At 41.1% G+C, this 23,525-nt stretch overlaps 3 protein-coding genes across 5 annotated transcripts; 2 read left to right on the top strand and 1 right to left on the bottom strand.

Annotated features, from left to right (window-relative positions):
- The first annotated feature begins 531 nt into the window (after nt 1–531).
- On the top strand, nt 532–7,415 carry LOC112056099 (glycine-rich protein 3-like). 3 transcript variants are annotated; one of them, XM_052886140.1, is made up of 3 exons: nt 532–678; nt 2,050–2,146; nt 6,724–7,415. In XM_052886140.1, the coding sequence occupies exons 1-3, from the start codon at nt 667–669 to the stop codon at nt 6,900–6,902; spliced, it is 288 nt and encodes a 95-aa protein (XP_052742100.1). In that variant the 5' UTR covers nt 532–666; the 3' UTR covers nt 6,903–7,415. The 3 variants fall into 3 exon arrangements, with proteins under 3 accessions (XP_052742100.1, XP_023952211.2, XP_023952213.1); XM_024096443.2 differs by lacking the exon at nt 6,724–7,415 and having other exon boundaries at nt 559–678; nt 2,050–2,824; XM_024096445.2 differs by lacking the exons at nt 532–678; nt 2,050–2,146 and adding an exon at nt 6,023–6,169 and having other exon boundaries at nt 6,645–7,415.
- Nucleotides 7,416–12,737: 5,322 nt separating this feature from the next.
- LOC112056100 (glycine-rich protein 3-like) lies at nt 12,738–13,942 on the bottom strand. The gene is made up of 2 exons (XM_024096444.2): nt 13,805–13,942; nt 12,738–13,361 (listed from the first exon to the last, which is right to left on the bottom strand). Exons 1-2 carry the CDS (start codon nt 13,814–13,816, stop codon nt 13,098–13,100), a joined length of 276 nt encoding a protein of 91 aa, XP_023952212.1. The 5' UTR covers nt 13,817–13,942; the 3' UTR covers nt 12,738–13,097.
- On the top strand, nt 13,272–23,525 carry LOC112056096 (nematocyst expressed protein 3-like). Its single transcript, XM_024096439.2, has 3 exons — nt 13,272–13,412; nt 21,055–21,357; nt 22,773–23,525. The coding sequence occupies exons 2-3, from the start codon at nt 21,262–21,264 to the stop codon at nt 23,361–23,363; spliced, it is 687 nt and encodes a 228-aa protein (XP_023952207.2). The 5' UTR covers nt 13,272–13,412; nt 21,055–21,261; the 3' UTR covers nt 23,364–23,525.

Raw genomic sequence — 23,525 nt, forward strand, 5'->3', positions numbered from 1 at the left:
CTTCCACTCGCACGTGTAGCGGCGAGACCCTCTCCGCTGGACACTGGGGTCACTGGCGATATCGTAATCATCTTACAAACACAACATAATTAATAGTCATCGAGTTTAACGAAACAGCGCGAGTTGCGATAAAGCAATGATGATAAATAACTGAATGAATTCCGAATTATTTTTGTTTTAGACATAATTTATAGTTGTTTTCGTATCGGCTCGTGGCATTTAGATTTTATGGCCGCAGGATGTCGGCGGTACATAGGTATTACCCGTGGCTAGCGATCGTCCTTTCGTCCGAAACCTACACAGCCGAATTGCCTTGAATCGTCGATTTGTTTTTTGCCTTTTGGGCTTATTTTGGCGCCGTTTAGAATAATTTATGTGCAAAGCGATCATCTTCCGATAGTGCCGCCTTAATGGCCGAAATAATGGCTGATTATAATAAAGCGCTGGCGGAGAGCTGGCGCAGCGGCCGGCCTCGCGTCCGGCGCGGAGGACTCGGGCTTATTCGTGATTTCCATGCAATTACTGTCGGCGACATGAGCACTAGTGTGTATAGTGTGTGTGTAGTGTGTGACGTCACTAGGTGTGCAGCGCGCGGTATATAACGTCGGCGCCGCGAACTGCCCGCATACTCAGTCACAACCCCCGAAACCGACTACTCTTGTCAATATGAAATTCCTTGTAAGTAGCCTTTAGCTATATTTAATAATTAATATTTTTATTATATTTAGTAAATATTTCCTTCATTTAAATTCCTAAGCTGCTATTAAATTAATAAATTAAATATTGGATAGAAGCAGGCGTTACTTTGCGGAAGTTCATCATGATTATATAATGATTTATTTATTTTGCTATCATCCGCGAAAATTCGGCGAACCCATGCGACAACGTCACCCAGGTCCGACAAAATACTCTCTACGTACGTTTCACCCCGAAACCGGAGCATCCTCAGGAGATGGATTTTCTTTTCGAGTGTCGAAAACGACACTTTGCAATTGCACGTTGTAGAGTCAACATCTCCTGAGGATGCTCCGGTTTCGGGGTGAAACGTACGTAGAGAGTATTTTGTCGGATCTGGGTGACGTTGTCGCATGGGTTCGCCGAATTTTCGCGGATGACAGCAAAATAAATAAATCATTATATAATTAATAAATTAAATTAAAAAAGTGGTTTTAGTTAATAATTTGATAAACAAAGACTTTGTAGTGCTTCGTTCCTTAAAGAGTACTAGAAAGTTCTAGAAGCTCCCAGTGCGCAGAACAACCGCGTGTGAATTTCCACTGAAGTGAAAACGAAAAAAACATTTATACGCAATTCGGGACTTAACTTAATTTTACTTTATGTATATAAATATCACAATATTTATTGCTCGATTTTTATTAAGTTCAAAAAAGAAAATAAGTCGGTATCTAACTGAAAGTAGTTAAATAATAATAAGTAAAGTAAAGCGCAAAAGCTCAAGTAGAATGTCCTAATATTATGATAATCCGTGAAGATGTACTAGGTATAAACAAATTAACGATGAATGATGTTTGAAAGTTTTCCGAGTTCTTCCTAGTATTCCTACATTTATTTTGTGACGTCACTAACAAATTTAATCAGAATATAAATCGATTGAATACCTTGCTTGCCTAGTATTAATCATAAACAGTATTTTTTCAGAGTTTAATTTTATTTATTGAGACATACTCGTACATACATAAGAGTAACTTATGATCTGAAAAGAAAAAAAGTGTAATAAATTACACATAGGCGTATCCCAGGCGTATGCAAAACAACTCGACAAACTATATTTTCTTATTTTTTTGGAAGCAGATAAGTGTAATATTATATACATAATTTGACTAAATGAAACATGTTAAAAAATTGTCTCTAAATTGAGTAAATTTTATTACTTTATCCTTAATAGTCCGGCACCTGTTAAGGAAAAATGGTCCTCTTCTCTATTCCGAAATATATTCTTATGTCTTAGAAGCAAATTCAGCAGCAGCCTTAAAATTCCTATTCCTCATTTTAAACCTCGTATTGATCTTGGACCTGCGTTTCCACCAGATGTGTGTAATCCTCGCGGCCGTCGCGCTGAGCGCCGTGTCCGCCGGCTACATCCGCAGCGGCTGGTACCCCAGCGGCGGCTACGGCGGCGGCTACAGCGGCTGGAACAACGGCGGCTGGAACAGGGGCTGGAGCGGCGGCTACAGCAGCCCGGTGGTCGTGTCGCGCGGCTACGGAGGCGGGTACGGCGGCGGATACGGTGGCGGCTGGAACAACGGCTGGGCTCGCAGCGGCTGGTGGTAGTTGCACCACTCCACTCCAACCCCCACTCTTACCAAATACTCTTTTATTTTGTTTTGTTACTCTATGTGAAGTCTTTTGTCAGTCCCTCTCTATTGGCAGGAAGCACACCGGACTACTGACTCGTAATGTCAGTAGCTAGTCAAACGCTCAATTCTCGAGTCCCACCTTAGCTTAAAATTATGATGTATCTAATATATGACTACCTTTGAATGCGGGACTTAATATTGGTCCTAATTAATAAATCACTCTGTTTGTTGACGCTCACACTGAAAATTGTGAGCTGATTTTTCACTTTTCTTTCCTTTATTATTTATGTTATAATAAGAAAAAAGAGTGGTTCATTAATAGCGACCTGCGCCGCCACGCCTGTACCTGTACCGTACTGTATGTATGTGTCTCTAATCCGTGGAACACGTCAGTAATGTAAGCCGAGCCGAACGCTCGTATCTGTGATTATGTAAATATGTATCTTAAAGTAATGTGATATGTGCATTATTGAGCCAATAAATATTTATCTTTACGTTCTTACAAATCTGTGTATTTAATTTTATTCACTCGTCTAGAAACCTTCTTATCATCAAACTTCTGCTCCGACTGCCCTAGTGTACCCGTAAATGAGTGATCTGTTCAAATTAGAGAATCAGCTGGTCAGTTGACCTGACCAGTGTTGTCTCAAAGATGTGTCACGTCTAGGTTACTGTAAACCATCAGTTTTGTTGAAGTTTCTGCTGGAATAAGTGTAAATGTTACAAGTAATTTTTCTTCATCAACTTTTAATGAAACGATGAGCAAGTTATATACGATATTTGGCTGCAAGTATGCAGCCGAGAGCAACAACTGGTTTTCGCGATATGAGTGATTTGAACCGCTCATTGCTCGCGTATCCCAATAATAGGGATTACTTGTAACATTTAAATATCAGCTGAACGCTTGCGCAACGCCCCCGGCCCCGCTCGCAGTACGACTCGTACCTACACAAACTGGATAATTAATGTGTTGATAACATTTATGATATGATAGCTTTTATGACTTCCAATACAACTTGGCTATTTTAGGAACAAATTCCAAGTCATTAATATCGAAAGTTTATATGGATGTTGAATGGCCGCTGGATGCTGGCGGCTTGAGACCGTTTTGTTTGGAAGTCCATGCATGAGGCCTATGTCCAGCAGTAGACTTCCATTGGCTGATAATGATGATAATGAATGATAATGATATGGATGTTTGTTACTCTTGCACGCCGCAAGTATTGAACCGATTTAACTACAATAATTTGGAATGGATATGGCTAGATATAACCTGGATTAATACATAGGCTAGTTTTTATCCCAGAAAATCCTTCCTGCGGGATTTTTGAAAACTAAATTTTACGCGGACAAAATTGCAGGCGTCCGCTAGTAAATACTAGAATGTCAATATCAACTACCTAAAATGCAATAAAAGGTTTTATGGTTGAGATTCTTCGGCTAAATATCATGATGTTTTTGAGTACGGGGTCGGTTCATGAAAAAATAATTAGGTTATACTATCATCTTTGAAGGAATACGCAATATAATATGTGTAACAGCTTCGATTTTGGAAGTTAATGAAGCAACCTAAAAATTTTTGGAGAGTAAATTAAGCCCTCGGTGCCCGTCATCATCATCATCATCATTATCGTCGATCGTGATCGATGAAGACTCTAAAATTATAACAAAAAGCTCGCCATCCCGCTATGGAGCATTAGCCGAGGTAAAAGTTCCATATCGCGTCCTCTGTGCTCCCTAGTGGAACATTAATGATAGTGTTGATAACTTTATTGTCAAAAAACGTATGCTTGGAGCCACGGCAGTGCCCTGCCTAGGAACAAGCCCTGCAAACCAACGGAAGCACAGGGCCGTATTTTATATATTTATATAAAATAATGTATATACTTAAATAAAATACTGATAATATATATGTATCCTCCGATAATACCTAACCTAATCAAGGAAATTAACTTCAATACGTTTATTTCGTGGACGGGTTCTATACGATTTAAAAAGTCCAATCTGCTAATGAGTGACTCTACATCGGTTCAGTCTTATGATGTTATTGTCAGGAGCCAACAATAAAATCAGCAGTTGCTCTTATTTTAAAAAACATGAATGTATAAAAGCAAAAGAAAGCAGAGGTGCTTTCACGAATCGTCGTTATATGAAAGTCGTAAATTTTGTAGTATACAAATAAACGGCAAGTCCAAAACTTCCTGAAAAATCACGAGTAGGTAGATACGGGTAAGTTATAAAACCCACAAGTAATTTCTGTATTGTACTCCAAAGTATTATGCGTGTGTGAAGTCTGCCAACCCGCATTGGGCCAGCGTGGTGGAAATATATTATGTAACCCCTCTCATTCTGAGAGGAGACTCGAGCTCAGTGAGCCGAATATAGGTTGATAATGATGATGATGAGGGTTCGAAAGCGCGATTGTGCGCATAAAATGACGCTTGTATACACCGACGCAGTTAAAGTCAAAATTCGTTCATGAGGCTTAGTTTACACAAGCACTAGATTTCAGATTAGATGTAGATTATGGTGATAATAATTGGTCGAAAATTTAAAATTAAAGATACGAGGGTTCCAAATGCCCTCCGAGTGGCGATGGTTGAACGCTCGAACTCTGCTAATTCGGTTAAGTATAAAGCAATCATAACACATTCGTGCCTACTCACAGCAAACCGGAGTCATTTCACTGTAACTCCTACTTTCCGAAATGTATCTTTTCCTATCACCGATCATATAGATAACTGGGTGTCGACATTTCGGCTACCATCTATTTCGGTCGATCCATAGAAGCCAAAGCCAAAACTGCTGCCAAAAACTTGGTATCCTTAATAAGGTGAAGCAGTATTTCACGCCACACAAATTCATCATCATAATCATTATTTTTTTTATCGATTATTATGATTATTATTTATTTCTCCTTTTTTTTAATTTTTTACAATGTTATACATACAAAATATACAAAACACTATTAAAACTTATAAAAAAAAATTTACCGCTCCCCGCTGCGGGACATTTGAGTGCCCAAGCAACCGGTGGTCAGAGCTCCAGAGTGAGGAACCTCCTCACAATACGCGCCGTCTCACGAATCACTGCCTTTTGTATCCGACTCTTGATCCAACAGTTAAGTGAAAGCTTCTTAAGGTGTTGGTCGAAGCTTTTCGCTATAAGACCATTAATAGCTGACTTAACATTCCACATGGCGGTAATCTCGTGAGGAAGGTCCAAGTATTTTGATACTTTTTCCTTTTCAGCTTTAACAAGATTATCGTCATGTGGAGCAGTAATATCAACAATTATTGCACGGCGCACCGACTGTTAGCATCATCATCATCATTATCAGCCGATGGACGTCCACTGCTGGAGATAGACCTCTTGCATGGACTTCCAAGCACAACGGTCTCGAGTGGCCAGCATACAGTGGTTGGTCCACCTAGTGGGGGGTCGACCAACACTGAGCTTTCCAGTGCAGTGTCGCTATTCCAGTACCTTGGGATCCCAACGTCCACTGCTCTTTGAACTATGTGTCCGGCCCATTATCACTTCAGCATCGCACAAATTATGTAATTGTAGAATAATCAATATAGTCAAATGTTACGGTCGCTTATATGCTGTATATTTTCAACTCTCACATAAATTTAAACCGCTAGGGTGCTTCCCAACACTGGCGCGAAGGTCTCGTATCATATTTTGTGAATTTGATTTGCAATTATTATTTGTCAGCATCGACATAAACACAAGTGTGTGAGTCACTGTCGGTGCAGCGCGCGGTATATAACGTCGGCGCCGCGAACTGTCCGCATACTCAGTCACAACCCCCGAAACCGACCACTCTTGTCAATATGAAATTCCTTGTAAGTCGCCTTTGGCTATATTTTTTAATTATTTTTTATTGTACTTAATTTCTTATTCTGCTAATCATCGAATACATTGAGTTTAAAGAAATTGATTTTAATTATTTAATTATCCTTTATAATATTTTATTAAAAATTATTATTCTATTGAACGATTTACTGTGTTATTAAGAGTACCAGAAAGCTCTAGAAATTCACAATGTTTAGATCGCGTTTCCGTTGCACGTTTGAATTTCCGACAGTTTTGTATAAAAAGTATTTATGGTGATATTACGTTGAACTCGTAATGATTGAAGGAGCTTAAACAAAAGATTATTCAAATTTGACCCCAATTAAATAATTCTATTTAAATTTTAGTAAGCTCAAAGAAAATAGAATTATGTATCAGTCAGTCTAAGAGCAGACCTTGTATCTAGAAAACGAAGTCAATAATTGTTGCATAGTCGCTGTTTTGATGTTAAGCCTGTATTTTCAGCTGTGCGTACTAGTCGCGGTCGTCGCGTTGAGCGCCGCATCCGCCGGCTACATCCGCAGCGGCTACGGTGGCGGCTACGGCGGCTACAGCGGCTGGAACAACGGCGGCTGGAACCGGGGCTGGAGCGGCGGCTACAGCAGCCCGGTGGTCGTGTCGCGCGGCTACGGCGGCGGATACGGCAGCGGATACGGTGGTGGATACGGCGGCGGATACGGTGGCGGCTGGAACAACGGCTGGGCTCGCAGCGGCTGGTGGTAGTCGGACCACTCCACTCTAATCCACTCTTACCAAATACTCCTTTTATTTTGTTTTGTTCTCTACGTGAAGTCTTTGTCAGTCCCTCTCCATTGGCAGGATGCACACCGGACTACTGACTCGTGATGTCAGTAGCTAGTCAAATGCTCACTACTCGAGTTCCACCTTAGTTAAAATTATTTAGTACCTAATATATTAAGACACTTGAGTGCGGGACTTTACAAGTTAAAGAACATTAGTCCTAACTAATAAATATCCCTTTTATAACACAAACACTCTAAATTACCGGTTTCCTTCATTTTCCTTCTTTTATTTTTACTGTAAAATTAGATTTTCTTCAACAGTAACAGGGGTTGCGACGCTACCTCTGTAACTGTGCTGTACTGTATATTTGTGTTTTCCTTCGTATATTTTCGTTCCTGTGTTCTGTCCTCAGCCGAGTGCTCGTATCTGTGATCTTAATATAACGTGACATGTACATTATTGTGCCAATAAATATTTATTTTTACGCTCTTACACATCTGTTTACTTCATTTCACGCACCCATCTAGAAGCACCTATCTATCCAAACTTGTACAAAGTTTAACTTGCTCAATAGGTTTGTGGTGGTCACACACACATAGATTGTAAATGAAAATGCTACTTAAGCATTTTCGTAATTATGACGAAGTCAATACGGGCGGTTTGTCGCCAGTCGTTACCTAACCGTTGTAACTGATAGTCAATATAAGTGTTTTATCAGTGGAGCCTACTATTATTTATCACCCATAACCGCTACCCGGGACACGACATACCTTACTCAAACCCCAATATATAAGTATCCAAATAGTACTAAAGTGATACAAAAGTGGTGACCCGACTCGGTTTTATTAGCGGTTATTTTTGCACGGGTAGCAACACGTAACGACTCACACATTGGAATTTAGAATGGCAGACAAGGTGACAGAAAATGCAATGCCTATACAGGGGGTGGCCGCAGTACGGAGTGCAAGGAGTGATTCTCCAGATGTCATAGCGGAGATCCACAAGCTGGGCGAACGACTAAGAAAAATTGAAAATTCCCAGCGTAGCGGTGGAAGAAGCCGATCACGGTCACACGGCGCGCCACGTACGCGCAACACTAGCGGTAGCAGGAAGAGGACACCGGCAGATCCAGACTGGCTTTGCTACTACCACTATAAGTTTAGAGCCCGAGCACACAAATGTGTTCAACCGTGTACGTGGAAGACATCGAACCAGCCTACTGGCAGTGCGGAAAACTAGCTTCGGTCCTGTCTGCGGCGGGAGGCTGTGACCCATCGATAAATTACCGCTTGTGTATAACTGACGAAAACAGTAAATTACGGTTTTTAATAGATAGTGGTGCTAATGTGTCAGTGTTACCCCGGTGGGCAGTGCGCGAGAAAAATAGAGCGTGCGAGGACTATAGACTGTATGCCGCGAACGGTACACCTATTAAGACATTTGGGTTGCATAGTTTAGTATTAAATTTAAAGTTAAGGAGAGCATTTCGGTGGACATTTATAGTTGCTGACGTTAGACAACCTATAATAGGAGCCGATTTTTTAACTAAGTATAAGTTAGTGGTAGATTTTAGTAAACGGAAACTAGTGGATCAGGTAACAAATTTTAATGTTATTGCTAGTATGTCACAGTGCATGGAAAGTTCAATAACTACAATTCATAATCAACACCCACATTATAGTTTGTTAGCTAAATATCCAGATTTAACTAAACCGGTATCTTTTAAGGAAGTTCCTAAGCATAGCGTTTGTCATCACATCGAGACGAACGGTCCGCCTGTTCAATGTCGAGCAAGACCGTTACCGCCAGACCGATACGCTAAGGCTAAAGAGGAATTTCGGTTAATGTGTGAAATGGGAATATGCAGACCCAGTAAAAGCGCGTGGGCAAGCCCTCTGCATATAGTGCTTAAAAAAAATGGGCAGATAAGGCCATGTGGTGACTATAGGCGCTTAAATGCTATTACTAAGCCTGATAGTTACCCTATACCCAGGTTACGCGATTTCACGTACTTACTCGCTGGTAAGAAAATTTTTTCACGGTTAGATATAAACAGAGCTTACAATTGCATACCAGTTAACGAGATGGACATTGAAAAGACGTCTGTGTCAACCCCTTTCGGGGCTTTCGAGTTCATCAGACTTCCTTTTGGCCTTCGAAATGCTGGCCAAAGTTTTCAGCGTTTTATGTGTCATAGCGTACTCCCAGACTTAGATTTTTTATTCGTGTATATAGATGATATAATAATTGCAAGTAACAACGTCGACGAGCATAGAAAACATTTAGAGGAAGTATTTAGTCGCTTAGAGAAGTTCGGTATTACTCTGAATATATCAAAGTGTTGTTTCGAACAGACAAAATTGGAGTTTTTAGGTCATGAAGTAACAACGGAAGGGATTCGTCCACTCGACGAGAAGGTGAAAGCCATCATCGAGTTTCCGAGGCCAGCTACTGTGGACCAACTCCGGAGATTTTTAGGTATGTTAAATTTCTATAGATCACACATACCAGGTGCCGCTGAAAAGCAGTCTGAGTTGGATCGCTATTTAACGAATACAAAAAAAAAAAGATAAGTCAAAAATCGCTTGGACTGATTCAGCAAACGCTCAGTTTGAGCAGTGTAAACAGAGCCTAAGTGACGCCGCGACGTTAACGTATCCTGCGATAGACAAACCTTTGGCGCTTATGACGGATGCTTCAGAGTCATGCATGGGTGCGGTTCTACAGCAAAGAGAAGGTAACGTATGGAAACCTATTGCTTATTTTTCTAAAAAGTTCTCGGAAGCACAAAGGAAATATAGTACCTATGATCGAGAGTTATTAGCCATTTATTCGGCGATAGCTCACTTTCGATATATGATAGAAGGTCGTAATTTTATTGTGTATACTGACCATAGACCTCTAATTTATGTTTTTTCAAAGATAGGTAGCGTGAAAGAGCTACCTAGGCGAGCTAGACAGATAATGTTCATTAGCGAATTCACTACGGACATACGCCACGTGAGCGGGTTAGATAACATAGTAGCTGACACTTTGTCCCGCGTGGAAGAAATTGTTTGTCCTACGGTCATTGATTTCACGGAACTCGCACGTGTACAAAATGATGACGAAGAGTTAAGCGAACTAAAGAAAAAAATACAATACAAAAACATCGTGATGCCAGGCACCGATAGTTGCGTTGTTTGCGAAACATCGACTAATAAGGCCCGACCATACTTACCGGAAAGTTTTAGACGTATCGCTTTCAATGCAATTCATAGTTTAAGTCACCCGGGTATTCGCGCTACCAACAAAATGGTTAGAGATAGATACTTTTGGGTAGGTATGAATAAAGATATCCGAAGATGGGCTAAGGCCTGTATCCCATGTCAACGATCTAAGATTCAAAAGCATACTGTATCCGATTTAGGTACTTTCGAGAAAGTAGATCGTTTTAGTCACTTAATGATTGACATAATAGACCCTCTAAATACATCACCCGAGGGATATAGATACTGTTTGACTATGATAGATAGAGGTACGCGTTGGCCAGAAGCTGTCCCAATTAAAGAAATCACAGCTGAAGTAGTAGCCAAAGCTCTTTATGAAAACTATATAACGCGTTTCGGAGTATTTTTTAAGTGTACTTCCGATCAAGGTCGTTGTTTCGAGAGTAATCTTTTCAAGCAACTCATGAATCTTATGGGTATTGAAAAGATCCGCACTACCGCTTATCACCCGCAGAGTAATGGGATGATAGAACGGTGGCACAGATCTTTAAAAGCAGCACTTATGGCTAGACTGTCAACTAAAAGTTGGGTAGAAGAACTACCAACCGTTTTACTAGGTTTAAGAGCCGCTGTACGGGCAGACACTAATGTTAGTTGTGCTGAAATGGTCGCGTATAATATTTTTAGAGTCATTTGATAGCCAAATTAATTAAACCCATATCCAATAGCTCCATTACCTGTCATTCGTCTTCATCATCAGACCTCTAATGATAAGACAGTTCATCTAAGTGGAAAGTCAAAATCAATACAAATTAATGAAACCCAATCACAAGTTAGCTAAAAATGTGTATATAAAAATCTGCGAGTAAGAACATTAATATTTAAAATGAACACTGTAAGCCAGCCAACGCATTGGAACATCGTTTTGGGTATAAAATCCATATCATCCATCTAGTCTATGATAAAAGTTTTTGTAGTACGAGTAGCACCATCGCGTTTTATGTCGGGAATTTGAAATCCCTAAAATAATTAGTTGAAAGTTTGACAGATCAGACGCAATACGCCATTGCAATACATTCAACCAGAAAAAATATTGCTCGTATTAGCAACGGATCCGAATACAATGTGAAAATAAACGTAAAAACGCAAATAAATGTTTTTATTATTTATACTAGCTGACGCCGCGCGGTTTCACACGCGTGGTTCTCGTTCCCGTAGGAATACGGAGATAATGTATAGCTTATAGCCTTTCTCGATAAATGGGCTATCTAACACTGAAAGAATTTTTCAAATCAGACCAGTAGTTCCTGAGATTACCGCGTTCAATCAAACAAAGAAACTCTTCAGCTTTATAATATTAGTATAGATTTTCTGCATATTTTGCCCTTTCTTAGTGCCTGTGTGCCTGTTTTTGCATTTTGATAAGTGCATATAATCCGATGTCTAACGATGACTAACTTTATTTAACGTTAATAGAGTTTAGATGTAACATTGATGTATTATGTTAACGCCGAAGTGATTACTAAACGATTACAGATACGTCCATCTGTATAATTATTCATATTAGCTTGGTGAATATGAATAGTCCCTAGCTCTCCTAACTAATTAACGTGATCAATTTATTATTATTTATTATTAAATATTTTTTAAAGTTATCCAGAGATAGACATAAAACAGTCTACCTTTTATTAGTGAAAACCGGAAAAATAGAAATGTTGAGAGCGCCAACAGACAGACAGATGTGTTGAGGACTTTATATTAAATTATTATTCCTTAATAATTATTATGCTCACTCGTAGAAGCACGTAAGTTATAAGTTGAGATTACGTATAAGTTCTTTAAAATTGTGAGATGGCGATATAAAGTACGAAGAAGCTTTGTTAAATGTACCTGGTCTGAACCAATTGCATTTAACTGGTCATAATAGGATTTGTATGTGAATCAACAAATCAACAAATCCTATTATGACCCGTTTACGGCGAAGTCAAAAGGAAGGGTGGGTTTACTTATGTACTAAACTGTTTATCCGATGATGATGCACAAGATGTCAATCAACTTGTTATTATTGCCTGTATAGCACACGCTACATTTTAAGTAACTGGACGGGGGAATCCGATCAAAATCCGATTTTTTTTCCGCTGTCGGGTTACAGTTTTAAGGTTCCGTAGAAAACAAGGAATCCTTATATTTTCGCCATGTATGCGCTTATCGATCCGTCCGCTATTTAGCTCAGAGACTATTACTATTGGAAAGCTGTAATTTTGCATTAATATGTACATTAAAAATATCAAGAAAGTCGTAAAATAATCTTGAAATACATTTTTTTAAGATATATGTAAGGTGGGGATGATTTTTTTTACTCGTCTATCTCACAGTGTAGGGTATTATTAGTTAGGTCTTTGTGAGTGTGACTGTACCAGTTTTAATTTTTATTCCCGCATTGTAAGGGCTTAAAATTCTAATTTAACCTACGGAACCCTCCACTGCCTAGACTGACACGTATTTGGCCTGGTTTTGCTTCGTTAAACTTTTGTTCAAGTTAAAATTTAAAACATTCAAGTTTGGGTTGCGATGTCTTTCTAGACTCGTGAGTAAAATGAAATACTTATATTTGTTCTTAGATTAATATTTATTGGCACAATAATTTACATATCCCATTACACGTTTTAAGATATTTACATTATTACAGACACGAGCGCGCGGCTCGGCCTACATTACTGACTTGTTCCAAAGAAACGAAACAAGACGGAGGGCGACACAAACTTACATATATAAAGGATACTCGTATTATATATGCTAAGGTGGAACTCGAGTATTGAGCATTTGACTAGCAACTGACATCATGAGTCAGTAGTCCGGCGTGCTTGTTGTCAATGAGAGGGACAGACAAAAGACTTCACATTGAGTAACAAAAAGGAAATAAAAGGAGTATTTGCTAAAAGTGGATTGAAGTGGAGTGGTCCGACTACCACCAGCCGCTGCGAGCCCAGCCGTTGTTCCAGCCGCCACCGTATCCGCCGCCGTATCCACCACCGTATCCGCTGCCGTATCCGCCGCCGTAGCCGCGCGACACGACCACCGGGCTGCTGTAGCCGCCGCTCCAGCCCCTGTTCCAGCCGCCGTTGTTCCAGCCGCCGTTGTTCCAGCCGCCGTAGCCGCCGCCGTAGCCGCTGCGGATGTAGCCGGCGGATGCGGCGCTCAGCGCGACCGCCGCGAGGATTACACACATCTGTCGGAAGACACGAGATGAATCACAACAGCCTTGAGAACCGCGAAGAAGGTGAGTATGGACGCGCTTCTTAAAAAGCTTCTTAATCCATTTTCAAATTAAAAAGTTTCTGATGCTCCTACATACTTAATAAGTAGAACATTCTATAGCATAACCATGTCTTTGTTTAACTATATTTTTATTGAAAACTAGCAGACGCCACGCGGTTAGATCACTAGGGGATAGCTTTCCAACTGTGAAATATTTTTATAAGTTTCAATAGTTTCAGAACCTGTCCAATGCTACAAATGCAGCAAACTAACGAACAAATAAATCTCTTCTCTTTATAATATTAGTATAGATTTCAAAACACTATAATAATAGCTTTTTTATAGGACTAATAATTTAGGTTTTCAAATGATAATTTATTAAATAAACAAAAAATAATAAACAAAGCGACTTACAAGGAATTTCATATTGACAGGAGTAGTAGGTATCGGGGGTGGTGACTGAGTATGCGTGTGAAGCTCCTCGCCGCGCTTATATACCGCTGCAGCCGCTGACTCACACTAGTGCATGCGCCGCTAAATAATAATCATAATTGCAAATTAAATCAAATCAAAATCACAAATTGATCAGAGTCCTTCGCGTCTTCTTACTTAATGAATTTCGTATACTTTGTAAGTGTGAACTGCTGAGTTTGCCGAGTATCTCTGTAGAATCTGCTTTTCACTCACTAACAGAATTTCTCGTAAAAGAACCGTTAAATGTATACGAACGTAGCATATCATATGGTTATTTTTATATTAAACTAGCTGACGCCCACGACTTCGTCCGCTTCTCTGTTTTTCACAAATCCGCGGGAACTGTCGCCGACTTTTCAGACCTTTTAAAGGGGACCAATTCTATCATACATGATTTTTACGAAACATTATCGTTTACGCAGCGCACGCAACGTAAGCTCTCAATAGGAAATAATCCTCCGATATGAAACATTCTTCATTGGTGCTCCGCTCCTATTGGTCTTAGCGTGATAATATATAAGCCTATAGCCTTCCTCGATAAATGGACTATCTTAAACTGAAAGAATATTTCAAATCGAGGCAGTAGTTCATGAGATTAGCGCGTTCAACTAAACAAACTCTTCAGCTTTATAATAGACTAGCGGACGCCCGCGACTTCGTCCGCGTAAAAATTTATGTAAACTTCTCTTCCTCTACCTTACCCTGCTCGTAAACCTACCCAACCCTACCCTACCCTACCCCCTACCTTACTCCTACCTTACCGCTAACCCTACCCGTACCCTATCCATACCCTATCCTACCCTACCCCTAATCTACCCCTACCCTACCCCTACCTCACTCCTACCCTACCGCTAACCCTACCCCTCCCTACCCCTACTTTACCCCTACCCTAACCCTACCCTACCCGTACCCTACCCCTACCCTACCTTACCCTATTCTACACCTATCCTACTCCTCCCCTACCCTATACCTTCCATATCCTTCCCCTACCTCTACCTTGCCCCTACCCTACACTACCCCTACCTTATCCGTACCCTACCCTACCTCTATCCTACCCCTTCCCTGCCCCAATCCTATCCCTACCCTTAGCAAAATTGGTCCAGCCTTTTGAGCGTGGTGCAATGACTATAATTTCCCAAGCGACTTCTATGCTAATATAAAGAGGTAAAGTTTGTGTGGTTGTCGGGGGTAATCTCTGGATCTACTGGACCGATTTGGAAAATTCTTTTACCAATAGAAAGCTACATTATTTGCGAGTGTCATAGGCTATATTTGGTCTTCATATTCACACGGGAACGGGAACCACGTAATGTGAAACCGCGGGGCGTCATATAGCGACATTTCTGCGACTTTCAGAAATTTTGTATTATCTCCGAAACTATATAACTAATTAACATACTGTAAAGGGCAAATATTATCTCTATAATATCCTTGTGATTGTTAAATAATTTATTTTGATAAGGATTTAAGTTTAGTTGTGTAGATAATGACGTAAACCTTAGTTTAAAATTGAAATAATTTATTAAAGTACTAAAGGTACTATATCTGCTAAAATATAAAATATAGATATATGGTGTCGCGGACTTTTTTGTAGAACTTTTAAAGGTTCAAAAAGCCTCCATACATTTATTTCAGTTATACGCAATGGTTGAGGTAGCGCATGCGAATAAGTAAGTTTTTCGGTCCGACCTGTAAGAGAAAAGCTGCGATAACTCAGTAGTTATATATGATAGAAATACAAAATATATTTCTATATATATATATGCTTATAGCACTCCCCGATAACGTAGCATTCTACTGGTGAAAGATTTTTTAAAATCGGACCAGTAGTTCCGAAGATTACCCCATTTCAAAGAATTGTTACAAACTTACAAACTTTACCTCTTTATAATATTAGTATAGATTGATGCATAATGATATTTATTTTAAACTATCTATACCGCCTCCTCAGTGCCTGAAGACAAAAGTCTTCGAACAGTGCGTGTTGCCAGTGATGACCTATGGTTCCGAGACTTGGTCGCTAACTGTGGGCCTCATAAGAAGGCTAAGAGTCACACAGCGGGCGATGGAACGAGCTATGTTAGGAGTATCTCTGCGTGATCGAATCAGAAATGAGGAGATCCGCAGAAGAACCAAAGTCACCGACATAGCTCAGCGAGTTGCGAAGCTGAAGTGGCAATGGGCGGGGCACATAGTTCGAAGAGCCGATGGACGTTGGGGTCCCAAAGTGCTGGAATGGCGACCCCGCACTAGTAAGCGCAGTGTTGGCCGACCCCCCACCAGGTGGACTGACGACATCAAGCGAGTCGCAGGCATTCGCTGGATGCAGGCGGTTCAGTATCGTGATGTTTGGAAGTCCCTACAAAAGGTCTATGTCCTGCAGTGGACGTCCATCGGCTGATATGATGATGATGATGATGATGATCTATACCGCGTAGTTTTACACGAGTAGATTTAACTCTTGGGAAAATTATATGAAATGAAAATAGGCCTAAGCACTATAATAGATACTTACCAGACTATATATCTGTGTCCCGTTCATCTAGAACTAGGCAATCATCAGCGAGGCCCTATAACTTAAGTTTCAGTTTCAGAACCGGTGTTATATTACAAGAGATAAGAGAGACCATCCTGTCGAAGGCCATTTTTACCAGATTAGATAGGTATAATATGTATATAGATTGTTTATGTACAAAATGAGTAATGAACAAAATGCCATCCAATGACGGTGAAGTAGCCCAAATCTCATGTCTTTCGTCCCAGGGCATATCGAAAGAGATAGCGATATATCCAGTTGCGCTGCTCTTAGTGGCCATTGGTCATCTCTTCACAAGGTTTTGGTGACGTGTTACGCCTACCAGGTTTCACTTACCACTTATAAGGAACAGGAATTTACAGCTTAGACCCTACGCCTAACTACCAGGTTGTCGGACGTAGGGTGATCATGTTGGACTCAGTAATAATACCTTGTCAACCGATAGACGTCCACTGCTGGACATAGGCCTCTAGCATGGACCTCCAAGCATAACGGTCTCGAGCCGAAAGCATCCAGAAGCTCCCTGCAACCCGCAATAATAATAATCAGTTTCAAATGGCCAATAGTCCAATAGTCCAATAATAGGCCAATAGTCGCACCACGCTGGCCCAATGTTGATTGGCAGACTTCACACACGCAGAGAATTAAGAAATTTCTCTGGTATTTAGATTTCCACCCGATGTTATTTAATTTCTAATAAATGCCCATAACTGATAAGTTGAAGGTGCATGCCCCGGACCGGATTCGAACCCACACCCTCCGGAATCGGAGGCAGAAGTCATATCCACCTAGCTATCATAATATTGTTTAATTACTTATTATAGCCAACTGTGGTGTGTGTTGCATTATTATTAGGCTTAATTTCAATATGTTTTTAGTTGAATAATAAATAAAATAAACAAATAAATATACGAAATTGAGATTCTATGTAACCAATGTCATCCAGTGCCTATTGACAACCCTTCGTGGATATCATACAATAGGTAGTCGACGTTTCTCAGTTCATTTGATTTTATTTAGGTAGTTAATAAAGACCAAATTAGTGAATAGGCCAGCAGGATCCAGGACTCAAATTGACATTTCAAACTGTTTCGTTAATCTAGTTTAGATTATGCAGCTATGTATCACGGGCTAGCATCCCGGGTCAGGCTGTTGAGTTATATTAAGATTTTGTTCGTTTTGAATAACTTTTTTGTGCGTGAAATACCGCAGAGCAGCACAAGGCCGGGCCCTAACGAGCACCGTAGGCCTTAGGCCGAACATTATCGTCATTATATCACTTTATAATTTCTTAAATATCTACTACCTCCACATCTCGCTCTCTAGAAGAGAAGAAAGCCCAAATTCTCAAAACTTAATTTAACAGCCATGTTGTGTAAACATGCCAACTAGTTAGGTTCGAGTTCACCGACATTCGTTTAAACATAATCAACCGTTTAAATAAGTTAAACGCCGTTAAGTCCAAATTTCGTGCTCACCACAGCCCATATGCCGGTTATGGACGTAAATCGGGCGGTTATCTTAACCGAGCTCGCATACCCCAGTTATTCTTCGGTAAAGTCATAAAATTATAAAAGAGTATATTTTTCATCTCAGAAATAATCCATTGTCTCCCATAAATCAAACACTTCCTAGCTACCTAGGTTATATGCCACTGGATGCTGCCAACTTCGATTTTACATGATAAATAATAAATCGGTGTTGCCAATATGTATTTTTCTAAATCCCTACAATTCAAAGAGAAAACTCCCCAAATTGGGAAAAGAACATATTTAAATTCTCCAAAAAATTCCCGGCATTTGGAGAAGTTCACCATCGTTCATTCGCCGTTCTCCCGTTCACTCGGTTTACGAATCAGAGTCAAAAAGCATCTGATGAACAGGAAAAACGGTCCTTGTTCAAACTACGTTTAATATTTGACCGGCCGGTTCTGTAAACGCCGTTTAAATGAAAGTCGCTGAACTCGGGTCTAAGTCGTTAATGATTTTGTCATAGAAGTATAGCACCTTGTCAAACGATGAACGTGATACATTTGTAATTCAAATACCATCTTTCGCACTAAGTTTCCAGGACTAAAAAATAACATGCGCTTAAAGTATTTGTTATTTTTAGTGAGTCCATAAAAAATAAATCAAATTTCAATGATTTAAACTACTTGTTTATTATTTAATAGCCATTAATAATGTAGGCAACATTCAGAGCATCGGCAAGGCGAGGCCGAGATGCGATGACGTTTATCAATTAACTCGATCTTTTGGTTTCATTACCAATAACTTCATTTCATGAACGTACCTTCATACACATACATTATTTGATACGCCTGATAATCACTTTAAATCTCTCAAATAACATAATTAAATAAATTAATAAATTAAAAATAATGTTTATGAATTTAGTACTTAGTGCCCTCACTTTATAAATGCCGAAAGTTCAGCCCATCCTCCGCATATAGAGAGATACTTACACTTAATGTGAATATGTTAAATACGCTATCGCTTTGTGTGGTAGAAAGTAAAAACGCACATTTTATACAGGTAGCGTAAGGTTCTTATTAAATTAATTTCTAGTTCGATATACATACATAATACAATAAAATTAATATAATTCAATAAAATAATAAAATAATAAATATTAATGTTTACGTAACTACGTAGTGATGGTGACAATTATTCATTCAAGCTATCTCATCTGTACGACGGCCTCCGTAGCGCAGTGGTGTGCGCGGTGGATTTAATAGACGGAGGTCCTGGGTTTGATCCCCGGCTGGCCGATTGAGGTTTTCTTAATTGGTCCAGGTCTGGCTGGTGGGAGGCTTCGGCCGCGGCTAGTTACCACCCTACCGACAAAGACGTATCGCCCAGCGATTTAGCGTTCCGGTACGATGTCGTGTAGAAACCGATAGGGGTGTGAATTTTCATTCTCCTCCTAACAAGTTAGCTCGCTTCCATCTTTGATTGCATCATCACTTACCATCAAGTGAGATTGTAATCAAGGACTAACTTGTAAAGAATAGAAAAAAAAAGAAATCTACATTATCAGCGAGTGAAGTAGGCTATTTTTTATACCAAAAGAAACGGAAAATACGTGGGTGAAAACGCAGGGCATAAGATATATTGTTGTGATCGTTACAATCGTGCTTTATAACAACAACGAAATGCCCCATGGACCCCCTGGTACATGGACAACTAGTAATAAACGCGATAATAAAGTAATAACGTTCTAAATCCACGAACCGTTTAATTCGCAGCAATTAGCCGAGCCGGTGAACTATTCAGTAAATAATGTAATTGCAAAAATTAAAAAGTGTATGTTATCAGCAGATCAGGGCAATTCTACAGATGCTATCGCTCGCGCTGTTTCGTCGGCGGAGACTTTCGACACCGCGCCTGGACGCGAACAATAAATCATAAAAACTTGCGTAAAATATAATACACATATTAAAATATTTTATCTGAGCAGTCGATAGGCGCACGCTCAGCGCTCTACATTGCGAAATTCACTCAAATAGCATAAACAACAAGTATAGTAAGTAATTCGCATAAAGATAGATTGAATTGCGCAGTTGACTGACAGTTGACAGTTATTATACGTTAAAGTATAAGTTCGTAAGTTCCTTACGCTTTCACTGTTAAAGTATTCGACCAATTATCGTGAAAATTTTATACCCATGTACGATTTAGTACTTCTGACAATGCTCAAGGGGTCAAGTTCATCAAGTAAAATGTATTCGTCGATTGTAATTTTTTATATAGATCCATAGATTAAATATTTGCTTCGCAGTTCACGTCTTGTCCAGAACGTGCACTTTGATACTTACCTTGTTCTGTACTATCATAAACCTACTAATACTACAATCATTATACATTTTCTTAACTTTAAGGAGTTATTTTGTGTATCTTTAAATCGCAACGTTAATGCCAATGAAATAAAATGTGACCAACTCTAAGAAAAACTCGTTTAAAAATCAAACAGAATCAGAACATAAATGATCAGAAACTAGAGCACTGTCGACGTCAGTGACGCTGACTGACAACAACAGAAGTGCCAGTGCCAGTGCCAGTGCCAGTGCCACCACACAACCAGTTCCGCGTAATGGCAGCTTGGCTCGCACTACTTGCGCCGCATTACGTCGGTGATTCAAAGTTCAAAGTTTTTATTGAAACCCTCGTAACTTTAATTTTAAGTTTTCGACTAATTAATTATTATCACCATTATCTAATACCTACCTTTATCTATTATCTACCTGATGTTTCGAAAGTGCTTGTAAAATGAACCTATTAAATTAATTTTGATTTTGACTTTGATTCGGTTGTTTTATATAGATACTACAAAATATTAAAAAGCTATCTATATGTACTATAATATTATAAATGCGATAGTATCTATTGCCTTTTTACGACTAAACCACTGAACCGATTTGGATAATATTTGATAAGTGTAGATATTAATTGCACCTTGAAAAAGAGCATAGGCCACTTTTTATACCTAAAAAAAATATGGTTCCCGCGGGATATGTAAAAACAGAGTTTCACGTGAACAGAGTCGCGGGCATACACTAGTAAAATTTTATATGAGCATTACGCGTGGTAGTTGAATTAACGCTCGATGTTTAGACGGATGGTTGCAGTACTGATACCTCAATTTTATCTTTAAGATGTATCCAATCGGCTCGACAGCTGCGAACCATCGACTTCCGAGACGTCATTCATTATTTTAGCGAATGCCGAACACTTTCCACAGAGCAGTCGGTTATGTTAAAGTTAACGACTTGCATCACGTCGCATAAATTACGGACGCTCATTTAAATGAATTTAGATGTTATTGGAGGACTGTGAGGAAATTATGAAAAATCGTCAATTTAATGAGCCCTTATTGCGAAACTGCGCCGGTATATATGGCGCCGGAGACGAAGGGCCCGCACATCTGCCTGCTCTCCGCCCGACCGAACATGAATAAGGTGAGAATTGAAAACTGACGATATTTTTAAAATAGTATAAGTGTGTCATCATATCGATACTCGCAATAGATACTCAGTACAGACGCACAAGTGTCTATGCGCCGGCGCCGGCAGCCGGCAGCGCGTCGCTCATTCATGCCGATGATACGGATCTGGCGCGTACCAGCGACGACGTTGTTGCACGTATTCAGGTGATTCGTATCCGCGACTCACCGCCGATACTATCGCCACTGAAGGTCCTGAAGTTTGCTAAAGGATGCATACACGTACTCGTTTATGTTGATGTCAACTATTAACCTTGACTGCCCATTTCCTTGCTAATGGGATTAATTGCTTTAACGTAAGAACGATAGAGTCGGTCGGGAGTACGAACCTCAAGGGCTCCCTTTTTATCCGGGTGATAGTGCCTAGGTTCAGTTCTGGATGTCAAATTCAGTGTAATTGGCGCGGTCGGTGATGTGACATTGCATTGTCTTGCGCTGGGAATATTTCGTGTCCACGAGTTGCGTCCCCTATCTTGTCATCGTCGCAATCGTCTGCGTCTGTACTGTCGGCAGGCAATAGGTCCGAGGTTAACTGGAGGAGCTCGCGCTCGGAGGTGGCCTCTCGATATGTCGTGTGATGAGATTGAGCGTTCGTTGTCCGTTTGCACTAACATGCGTAACTAAAAGGTACAGGACAATAAAAAGTCGATACTAATGCGAATTTTTTTTGACGGCCTCAGTGGCGCAGTGGTATGCGCGGTGGATTTACAAGACGGAGGTCCTGAGTTCGATCCCCGGCTGGGCAGATTGAGATTTTCTTAATTTGTCCAGGTCTGGCTGGCGGGAGGCTTCGGCCGTGGCTAGTTACCACCCTACCAGCAAAGACGTACCGCCAAGCGATTTAGCGTTCCCAAGCGTAACCAAGGTGATGACTTCGGGTCTTATAACTGGAAAATATAATAATCCCCGCAATAATGCGTTCCTTATTACCTAAACTAGGGCCCTTATGTTATTTTATTCCATTTTGTTTTAATGTTTATAAGTTAGCCCTTGACTAAAATCTCGCCTGATGGTAAGTTACGATGCAATCTAAGATAGAAGCGGGCTAACTTGTTAGGAGGGGGATGAAAATCCACACCCTTTTCGGTTTCTAAACGACATCATACCGGAACGCTAAATCGCTTGGCGGTACGTCTTTGTCGGTAGGGTGGTAACTAGCCGCGGTCATAGCCTCCCACCAACCAGACCTGGACCAATTAAAAAAACCTCCATCGGCCTCTCCAGGGATCGAACTCAGGACCTCCGTCTTGTAAATCCACCGCGCATTCCACTGCGCTACGGAGGCCGTCAAATTTTATATACATATAGGGTATAATTATCATACTTTGGTGCCCGTTGTTCTTTGTAGCTGACACAGACATACGTTTCCAGGTACTCCCTCTCCTGGTGGCGCTGGCGGCGCTGGCGAGCGGCGCGCGCGTGCGGCGCGGCGTGCTCAGCGGCCTGCACGCCCCCGGCTACAGCTACGCCGCGCCGCCCTCCAGCTACTCCGCGCCCGCGCTGAGCCTGGCGCCCGCCCCGGCGCTGAGCCTGGCGCCCGCCCCGGCGCTGAGCCTCGCCTCGGCTCCACTTAGCCTCGGCCCAGCGCCTCTGAGTCTCGGCTCAGCGCCCCTGGGTCTCGCCGCCCCGGGACCTGCTCTGAGTCTCGCCGCCCCGGGACCAGCTCTGAGCCTCGCCGCCCCGGGACCGGCTCTGAGTCTGGCCGCTCCAGCCCCCGCGCTGAGTCTGGCGCCCGCGTACAGCCTCCCGGCACCAGCGCCGGCCGCGCGCCTGGTGACGGTGAACAAGCTCGTCAACGTGCAGAAGTTGGTGTCGGTGCCGCAAGTGATCAACGTGCAGCGCCTGGTGTCGGTGCCGCAGCTCATCTCCGTCAACAAGCTGGTGGCGGCGCCGCAGCCGGCCCCGTACGGCGCGGGCTGCGGCTCGGGCCGCTGCGGCGCGCCGCTGGCCGCCGGCTGGTAGCGACCGCACGCCAGTCAGCTTGCGTCCGTCTGAGACGACGGTGAGATCACCGGCGGACGACCGGACGGCAACTAGTCAAATGTTTTGTTATTGTTGTGACAACAGCGTTGTAGTTTTCTGTTGTTTCTGTTATTTTAATAAAATAATTCTGTTTTTACATTA

This window comes from Bicyclus anynana, chromosome 16, assembly GCF_947172395.1.
Source record: "Bicyclus anynana chromosome 16, ilBicAnyn1.1, whole genome shotgun sequence".
NCBI classification, from domain to species: Eukaryota; Metazoa; Arthropoda; class Insecta; order Lepidoptera; family Nymphalidae; genus Bicyclus; species Bicyclus anynana.